Here is a 10,743-nt window from a genome sequence, read left to right on the forward strand (position 1 = left end):
GTGGAAGTTTGCTATGTGGCACGGAATTAGGGATCAAAATAATGGAAACATTGCAGTTCCGTCCATAATTTCTATAATTGCGAAACGTACCCTTATAAAATTCTAACATCACCAAATACCATCTAAATATCTCATTCTTTTATCTTTTCAATCCCACCCCCCAAAAGCATTCAGCATGAGAGACGGCCAATTCAACGTACGTAGGAAACTTCCGGTGCCGAGACAGATGCCCGGGGCAGTGACACAGGTCAATTAAAAACCTCACTGTTTGCTTTAATTTAACTTGGGCAGCCACGGGAGGGATGAGAGAAAAAGTGTCCCTTGTTGCTTTGCCTCATGACACATATAAATACAGCTCCATCTTCCCCAACCCGACCCATGTGCCATTGTCATCATTTTTTTTAAAATTTTATTTTTACTTTGCTCAACTCTAGTTCAGTCGATAGCTTTCATTGTCCTGCTGCAAGATGCAAAGGGCCCTGTGTGTTTGGTACTCCAAAACCTCCCAAAGCTTCTCTCTTCCAGAATTAATTAAATATGTTTAGGATTGCACATGAGTATGTGTAGGCTCAGTTTAATCATAATCAATCATATATATTTTGGGGCAGAGACGACAGCTCCGCGTGGGTTGCATGGACTTGGCCATGCTCGTGCTTTGGAAATATATGCCTACGAGTTTGATTATCTTTGTCAATCACGTTGAGTAATGGCTTCACGCTCGGCGCCCTAATTGTCTTTCTTGTTCAGGGAGCGCCGCACCCTGATTATATTATATCATCTTCAGCTTGTCATCCATCTGAACAGGGAGAGGACTGTTGCGAGATTAGCTTTAGTAATTAATTAGATCCCACTGCATAGTTTAGTAGTACTGCCCTCAGACGCAGTGGTGGTGGATGGTCATGTCATGTTTAATGTAAAGGTGTCTGTGATCTATAGAAGTCATTTGAAGCGGCACAAATTTCTTGCAAAAAGTTAAGCTTGAAAGTTGTCTGATAATGGATGGTTCTGCATGCACGTATAGCTGATGCTACTAGCTATTCATGTTGCATGCTCCTAATTATTGAGGATTGACTAGCATTGCAGCCACCATGTTAGCTAGGGATACAACAAAAACAGGCCTTGTAGATCTATGGGGCATCTACATTGCATCTTCGCTGTCATGGACGGCTTCTCCTTCACTAGCTGCCATTCTCGGGTCCTTGGCTGCTGTTACACCAAAAGCAACGATGTGCCAAACTAAACATGATAGATAGATAGCTCACCAATTACTTTCAGTTCTTAGGGACGCAAGCTAGCTAGCTAGCTAAATAACTTATCAGGTTAATTGAGATATAATGTTACAACTAATTAAGTCTAGTTTCGTTAATTAATTATTTCTTTTCCAATTAATAATTACAGTCGTCAATTATTAGGGATTGGATTAATGACTTAATGAGTTTAGTCTTATGTAAATTAATTAAATCAATAGTACTTCTAATAGTCTTAGACTACTGTAGATACTTGTAATGCATGGTTATCTATCTCATTGATGAGAACTACCTTTTAAGGGTTATAGTTTTCGAAGAATGCTGCTCCTCGTCCACATCATCGTCAACTTATCCTCATGGGATGTTGGTCGCGGTAGTCGCACCTTCATGCAAGCAATAGACCTCATGACGGTGCCTGCCGACCAAGTTCACTGTCATGTTCTCACATGATTAGTCGCCTCCCCCACGCAATGGAGACTTCAAACTTTATGTTCATCTATTTGGCCCTTAGCTAGTGGACTCGCACCATATATACTTCTTTGCGCACAATCAAAATCAACACGTACCGCTCTATCCCTTTGCAACTTAGGCACCATTTAAAGAGCCACCTACGTTCATTCATTGCCACCCACAACCTTCGCAAGTTCTTGCAAAATGCATGCGTAATTAATTACTTAAGCGTTTTAGATATCATAACAATTTCTTCCTAAATTGATTTCTAAAGTAGCACGTACAAGTTTGTCACTCGGAGCTACTCCCATATCAATTTCCAAAATGACTACTTAGCACTCCACCCACCCAACGTAACCCAACACTGACATCATGCACCTAACCTCTGCCCATAATTTTACCATGCATGTTCCAACTATTTTCAAGATCTGTCTATTCCTCTGTCGTGTGCTTTATTTAAGATAAATTTGTATGCGGTCTTTAATCATAAATTCATTTTTGTATATAGTCTTCATCTATAAAAATCTTTATTTCCATTCCCTAGTCAAATATATTTATCTAATTATTTATGATATTTTTTCGGTATAAAAAGTCTAAAAATCAGTATATTTCCTTTTAAATTCAGTACATTAAATTAGAATCTAGTATATTTTCTATCAAATTGAATACGATTTTTTCACCTTAATTTGATAGAAAATATACTAGATTTTTTTTAAATGATACCCAATTTGATGAAAAATATACTAGATTTTTTTTAAATAATAACTGGTGCTGAATTTATGAGGAATTATATTAAATAAGAAAAAAATCGTGTTCAATTTAATAGAAAATATACTCAATTCTAGTTTAATATGCTGAATTTGATATGAATTTTATTCATTTTTAGACTATTTGTACCGAAAAAATATGAGGATTAATTTTGATAGAAAATATACTCAATTCTAGTATAAAGTACTGGATTCTAGTGTAAAGTGATGAATTTAACTCCCTGCATACTCATTTTTAAACTTTTTATACCTAAAAATCTGAGGGGTAATTTAGGTAATAATATTTGCATGACGGAGTTGAAACAAGTAATACTTTGCATGCAGAAAGTAGAAATAAAATTTTTTGTGATTGAGGACTGCATGTAAAATTATGATTGTGATTAGGGATTTTTCTCTACTTTACCCATTAACTTATTAAACTTTATTTTACTTGTGTGAATATTATATTTTGGTTTTATTATTGTTTTGCTCATGGGAATTTTACATACTTTATATATTCATGTAATAATAATCTCATTAAACAAAAGAAAAGTATTGAATACCAATGGGTCCTACAATGAATCGATCCTAACTGATCAGAGACTACAACAATCATTTGTACAGTTCGTTAAACAGAGCATTGAAGAATCAAACTGTGTCAGCAGGAGCTCAAATGTTGCCATTATTTACCTACGGAAATTGACAGGTCGTAGAAGCCATAAAGCAAAATAGTAAGATACCATGCCGGATAGTGTTTACCTTGCAGCGCCTGGAATCAATCGGCTAAAAAGGCAAATTGATTGATTAATTACCCTTTCTCTGCTGAAGATGGATGGATGAACATATGCAACCTCTTTCTCGCTCTTTTTTTTTTTTTTTTCTTTTGTTTTGTTTTCTTTTTTCTTAGTGAAATTTCTCCTTAATTATCTGCAATCTGCATTGGATGCTTTCCTGGAAACATGACACCAGCGACTACATCAAGTTTGCATGTCAGGAATCTGAAAAGGAGGATGCTCGAGGGGCACTTTACAGCACCGACTATAGTGTGACATGGATCATCAACAATAGCTGAAAAGGAGACGTTGAACGGCAATTCCTCGGCCTATTCCATTGGTTCATCACCACCCCTATGAACATACACAGCTGATATTTCTAGACGTATTTGGAATCTACAAAATGTTTATTTAATATGGATTTAATATGTCATTGATCATATGATAATTTAGTTAACCTTGATAGCAAATGAATGACATATTTAAGAGAGGAATAATTGTTAGGTGTTTGTTTCGATTAGTATATAGACTTGTTAAAATCAAAACTGAAAGGAAAAGAGCTACATGTAAATTGACCGTTTGCTAATAAACTCAGTATCATTCATTTATATTCATTCGATAATGAAAAAAATATAATACAAATAAAGTTGAAACCATGATCACTAATGAGCTCGAATCATTGATGTTCAATCTGTTCATGAATAAATCGAGTGAACAATTTATAAATAAACACACTCTTTAACTTGTCCAAATTTTAATTATAAATTTATTTATTTTATTTTATTTTTATTCAAATGCATGAAAATAATAATATATAAATCTTTATAATATTAAATTATATGAATTATTAAAAATTAGGAAATAATATATACTCATATATTATGATCCGAAGGTTAGGTAGGACCCCGCTCCGTAGAAGGTCACTGCCACGCTGGAGGTCAAAGTCACGGGCCTCCTGTCATCGTCCGATCGGGCAACCCACTTGCCCGATCGGAATAAGGAATGTCTAATCCGACATTATCACAGCAGAGCCACACACCGAACTTCCGACGCTCAGAGAACCAAAGTAGCGGCAAAACAGAAGTCGAGCGGCTATCCCGCTCGGACTTACATCAGGTCTCGGAACCAGCATACGACCTTCAAGCACGACCTCCCGCTCGTCGCAATAAGGAGCTCGAGCGGCGGAGAGACGACCGAGCGACCATTCCGCTCAGCCCGAAGACATCAGACATCAGGACGGCCAGGCCATCCTCCCGCTCGGTCAACTAACAGACAAAAGGAGGATCAGCCGATATCCTCGTAGGAACTCGCACCACCGACAGACGACATGATTGGCAGCATGGACAGGCAGAGGTTCGTACGACGAAAGCTTCCATTATCGGATCAGAGATATGTTCGGGTCATTAAGGTATGGTGTCAGAGACGCTTTCCTGACATGTCTTTTCAAGGGAAGCTTTGAGAAGCGTGCACGCCTCGAGGAGCGACTCGAGACATGCACGCGCTTCTCCGGAGCCCTATATAAGGGGCTCCAAGCTTCGACGGAGGTATGCACATTTTTTACTGTAACTACTGTTACCCTGTTTCTCTGCTTCCTTGCTTACACATCGTCAGAGACTGACTTGAATGTCGGAGGGTCATCACCGATGAACCCCTCCCTGACTCGGCACTGACGCTACTGTGGTTGCAGGTTCCTTCGACTTGGAGTCTGTCAACAGTCAACAAGAACGTCACGTCCCCCAGCGTCCATCGCCTCGACTCTCGGACAGGATCATATTAAATTAATATTTTATCTAAATTATAAAAATAAAAATATCATTAATTAACTAGATAAAACACTCTAGCTCAATAGACTTTTAATAGACAAACCTAAAAAGAAAATGAACAAACTAAAACCAGTCAGGCTCAGTTCATTTATAACCCTATAAAGGAATATAAATTTATTAAAAATAATAGAGTTTGAAAAGCATTTAGCAATTAAAAAAAGGAAAGAATGGTGATATATATCCGCTTTCATGAAATCAAAATTGTGAATTTGTAGGGTCACATGAAACATATAACCTGAACATCAGACTGAAGAATGCAAATTTCAAATGGAAAATTACGGCACGTTATCTAGCCTGAAAATTATCCACATCCTCAAATACTGAAGTAGATATAGTCTCATACCTGCGTGATGCTAATCTGCATACTCGGCGAATGCTCTTGTTCAAGATCAACAATCATCTAGTTAGTATATTATAACTTCACAGTAGGAAACATGTTAGAGGTCTTCACACTAACTCGACAGAATTTTGAGATTTTATATATCAAAGATCATATCTGGTTTGATTAATATGATATGTTGATGCAATTTAAGATCGTGACCGAAGGCTACACTTAGAAAGCAAATTCCAGCCACCTCAGGTTTCTTCTACAAGGATCTCATTAGCTTCCCCTCTCAAGCACGTCTTGATCTCGTTAGTCATTAATAAGATGCTCCTGTGTAATGTTGAATCATAAACCTTGGCGCATATGGGGGTAGCAACAACTATATATGCTACTCGTATCTTCACTTCTAACTTTCTGTGAAACATTAATTAGCATGAATCAATAAATACATAGCAACTGTGAAATCATTATATTTTCTAAAAAAAGAAGAAGAAATCGTTATTTACTACAAACTAAATTTCACATTGCATGTATGGTTCACAAAACAGCAGCTAAATGTGTCATAAGTTTTGCATGTGAGAAGCCGCTGGATTGTTTGGCCTAATAGTTAGCCTACAATACAACAAATATTTATCATGATGTATCCCTATTATGTTGAATAGTTTCTAGGTTACTGCATGTTTCTCTTATGAATTGAATAGGGGATCCAAAAGCATACTACTAGATAGAACAAACAAAATGTGAGAGAAGAAATTGTTGGAAGTCTGTCAACAAGTCCTCCGAGGTTTTGAGATAGGCATACTATGCTAAACTAACCAAAGGATTTGCAAATAGCATGTTGCAGTTTTCTACTAACAAATGTCATATAACCAAAAAGTAAAGAATCTTCACCACTATATATAACTGCTTAGAAGAGAGAAGAGAAAAATATAAATCAGAACTTGAGTTGACTATAGTTTTGAAATAAAAAAATCCATAATTGCAAGTTCATAAATACCTGAAACCATCAACACCCTCTACCTATGCCATAAGGCCTTGAACGTCTACTTCTAATAGGAATTAAACAATTTCCCTCTGAAATTCTGCTAGACTGATTCAGTTCATACTTAATGGCATAAAGATCTTCACATATTTCATGCCTTGAAAGAGATACAATTCCTGGCAATATATCCTTCTGAAAATCCCTTAGTCCCCTTCGTAGCCTATACCCACTTCCATCCTTCCTACTATCTTTGTCTATTAGTTTGTCACAGACTGAGCTTCCATCATCTCTGATTTCCTTTAGCTTCAAAGTTATTGTCTCAAAAGAATCAGAAGACTGTGGTTGATCCATGCCTTGTTCAGACTCAGATTCAATCTTTCTGTTACTCATTAGATGGTCCACAGTGTATAATGGTTTCTTTGAAGAAATAGATACAAGAGTCTTTGCTGCTTTGGCAACAATATGATCCATCAGTGGCACTTGAGTTAGTCTTTGATCTAAATACTCTTTAGGTTGGGATGTACAGAAATGACATGTTCTATCCTCTATGCCCAAGAATGTTTCAGACTCTTCAAAAGGTGGAATTTCATTGCTGGGAATATTTTCAGGAACTACCAAATCTAATTCAATTGCAGAATTTGCTGAATTGGAGACAACTACATGCTTTGCTACACATCCATTCTCTGAGGTGCATTCAAAGTGATTGTTCTCGGTCACATCACGGGACTCAGGTTCATCTTGTTGCTCTCCATGTGCAACTTTGGCGTGACTTGATAAGGTATCTTCTTCACTTTCTTCTTTATGTAACATTTTCTCTTCCAAACGTCCTGTATTTGGTGGCAAATTGGTACTCTCAGCTGGTGCATGTAAGCAATCATTTTCAAAATAACTGCAGGAAATAGGAACCATACTTCTGCTATCAGAAATAATTGGCTGGTCCAATAATGAAAAAGTACTTCCTTTTCCAGGTTTGCATAACTCTTCAATTATTGGTACATCTGCAGCGTGCTGAGTTATGATCCTGTGGGCATTAGAAATACTTTCAACCAAATCATTGCAACATGCCTCAGGACTCTTGATGCTGGATCTGAGAAATTCATCATCTACACTTTGGTAATTCATATGATATATGGCATCACTAGTCTGTACAGAAGTTTGTGCTGAACAAGGACGAGAGATTTTAATATCATGATGCAATGAGCTGGCATTCCTTTGACTTGAATTTCTCAAATCAGGTGATAGAAACCCGGGCTGCACCATGCTGGTCAATCCTTTCGAGTATTCAACATTTGATACACTCAAATCAGCTCCATGGAGAATAATTGTAGATTTTGGGGATGGTGAAGTTGATGATTCCACAGTATCTGGAAAACCATTAACAAACTCATCATCTTGGGCTATATTCAGGTCTATAAAAGTAAGTTTGTATTTTGATCGTTGCTTCTCAGTTGGCGAATTAACAAATTGAGATCCTCCATGTTCTTCTAATCCTGATTATGCCAAGAAGAGATGGATTAATATACAGAACACTGACAGTTAATTTTCAAAGCAAAGAAACTTCAATGGTCATCTTGAAAATGAAAATCCTTATGGATGCCCATAAAAAATTCACAAACTATATTTGATTTCCAAAACATAAAAAATGAAAACTAGGAAACTATCTGCTAGAAAATTGATAGATGACTCCACAACAGATTTGCCATGACAAACATATCTTTCCAAAACAGTATGTTGATCAACCTTCAAGTAAGCAGAAAACCAGCTAATGCTTGCAAACACAAATGAAAAAGCATCAAACAGCATGATCTTTTCCAGATAATTCTTTTCTTTCTCAAAAGCAATTCAAAAGGAGTAGTCTTGTTACACTTAAAGATCATATTAAACCACGTAAATTTTTTATTAACAACTGCAAACAGAAACTTCCATAGTTTATTAAACTTGAAGCTTTTGTGTAACAACATAGATTCTCATCCTTCGAAGTGCACGCATCAAATAAATATTACATAATGCATTACCTAATGTTTGTCACATGTCCTAGACTCATGTTGGATATATAAAGAAGTAGATATAAATTTATTCAAGCGAATAATCACATCTATCAAGCACAAGTTTAGCCAATAGACAGGGAAACTAAGGGAAATGAAAGAGCAGAGAGAAAGGAAAGAATAAATGGAAGATTTCAAGAAATAAAAGAGTTAATTTCAAGCTTATATAGAGCACTTAGATAACCATACATTGGTAGAGCTTAATGAGAGCAGAGTTAATTCTATCACTATACTAAACTCCTTTTAAGATATTACATCTATCCAACAAATTGACTCACATTAGTACTTCTTTGACCCCCACCAAATTCAAACTGAAATTCTTCTCCTACTAGTTGACTCGGATGAACAAGCTGAATGAAAATTTAACCCAAGTACTGTTACCAAATTCTCCAACAGCTTTTGCCACAACTAATCAATGAGATTTGCTCCTTAGGTTGGTGGCTTATTCAGTGTTAGGAATTATAATCAAGATCAAACAGAGCATAAGCATATAGTTTCAGTCCGTAGCTATAACTAGAATGAGTGCCATATGAATAACAAGAGATGACATCTAGCCTCCTAATGCTAGATCTAGTCATTCATTGATACAACTAGCTCAAATTCAATCCTTCATTGAACTAGCTCAAATTGAATGACTCACCTACATCTGAGTTGATGAATTTAATGTTTCTCCATTTGTTAGTCAAATTTTCTGAATGTAAAAACTTCTCCAACGGCGTACAACCAGACTCATTCAACATTCTAATTTTCAAAGATGGGATATATGAAGCAGTAACTTGAGAATGAGTCTTCTTCTTCTTATTTGCATCTTCCACCACTTTTAACTCTGATGCCTTATTGACCTTAGCCTCTGTAGTACTGAAGTTGACTTTGGCATGCCTTGTACTAAAAGCATATTGATAGGTACCAGACCTAGTTTCTTCTGTCGACACATTTACAATTTCATCGGAAGAATCGCTAACAAACTCAACTAAATCTACCTGCACAACAGAATCCAATCAGGAATAATTCAAGAATTTACTAACAGATATCTCAGATAAGGCGTTCAGAATGTGTAGATGTCATAGCCCGCAGATCTCACCACAGGCACCTCATCATGAACTGAATTGGTTCGTCTCCAGCGAACCTCATTCATCAATCTTTTCTGAGTCCAATAGAGGCGATGAAGTTCCCGCACCTACGGATCAAAAACCACGCAACCGTCCATAATTTAACAATCAACAACAAAAAAAAAAGGGAGGGGGGAGGAGGTGGGTATTATACTCGCGATGAATCGCATCTATAACCCAAAAGGATAGCAAAACCAAAAACCTGATGCTGGAAGAGGATCTCGTGCTGAAGCATGGCGTACTTCAATCCCTCCTTCACGTGTTCTTCGTACTCCGGAGGTGGAGTGAGGTTTAGGTTCAAATCTCCTCTCCTTGACGCCATCGCCATCGCCGTCATGTCACCAATGTTCACTCCTTGACGCCTAATTCACGACTTCTCACAAACCTAGGCACAAAGACCACGTACATTAATCAAACGACAGACTCTGACATAACATTCTTCAAACAAAACAAGCAGCCACCGACCATGGAAGGAGTCGAAGATTCGCATATAAATGGGATTACAGAACTAGAAAAAAAAATGAAGTTGGTAGAGAAAAAAACAAAAGGAGTTGTGGAAACTAAACTAGTGTTACCTCTCTTCCCCCTTTTGAATTTGATTGTCATCCTTCTGAAACTAATGTTCTTTCTGGCCCAACTGCCTCGACCTCGGCATCTTCTGCTCTAATCTAATGTCGAGATCATTGCCAAAAGCAACGTCAAACAGACAGAAAGCATACAGACAGAAGGAGCGAGCGAATGGATACAAACATGACAAGATTGTTCGGCGGCGGCAGCAAGCTCGTCTACATCTGCTGCCGTTGTGCTCGCTGCAATTCCACTTCCACTCCAGACACTCAAGAGAGGGGCATTGTCGGCTCTTTGGAACAGTGTGTAACAGCGACTGGGTTCGTCGTGCCCTCGCCGTCCGCACGCCTCGGCCCCGCCCCGCCCCGCCCCGCCCCGCCCTGCCCTTTCTCAGGGGGATTTGGATCGGGATCGTCTCCCGTCTCCTTCTAATCGCGATATTATCGCTGCTGATCTCGAGATGGGCGGAGCATCTTGTAATTAAAACGAACGTTGCTCTTTCGCAATCTCACACTGTGGCACACACCCAATTATTTTTTTAAAAAAAAAAAGAAAAGAGGTGAATGGACAATTATACCCTTCAGACATGTTTGTTGCCGACTTCATTCGGCGATCGATGTTTAGTCCGACAAAAGCCTTGAAACTTTAAGATTCGTCCAGACATTAATCGAATCAG

General features: G+C 37.7%; 1 protein-coding gene across 1 annotated transcript; it reads right to left on the reverse strand.

Moving 5' to 3' along the window:
- Positions 1-5,421: 5,421 nt before the first annotated feature.
- Positions 5,422-10,514, reverse strand: LOC122005205. Its single transcript, XM_042560155.1, has 7 exons — positions 10,251-10,514; positions 10,076-10,168; positions 9,703-9,885; positions 9,473-9,568; positions 9,032-9,371; positions 6,362-7,836; positions 5,422-5,778 (listed from the first exon to the last, which is right to left on the reverse strand). Exons 3-6 carry the CDS (start codon positions 9,835-9,837, stop codon positions 6,371-6,373), a joined length of 2,037 nt encoding a protein of 678 aa, XP_042416089.1. The 5' UTR covers positions 9,838-9,885; positions 10,076-10,168; positions 10,251-10,514; the 3' UTR covers positions 5,422-5,778; positions 6,362-6,370.
- Between the last annotated feature and the right edge of the window lie 229 nt (positions 10,515-10,743).

This window comes from Zingiber officinale, chromosome 7B, assembly GCF_018446385.1.
Source record: "Zingiber officinale cultivar Zhangliang chromosome 7B, Zo_v1.1, whole genome shotgun sequence".
NCBI classification, from domain to species: Eukaryota; Viridiplantae; Streptophyta; class Magnoliopsida; order Zingiberales; family Zingiberaceae; genus Zingiber; species Zingiber officinale.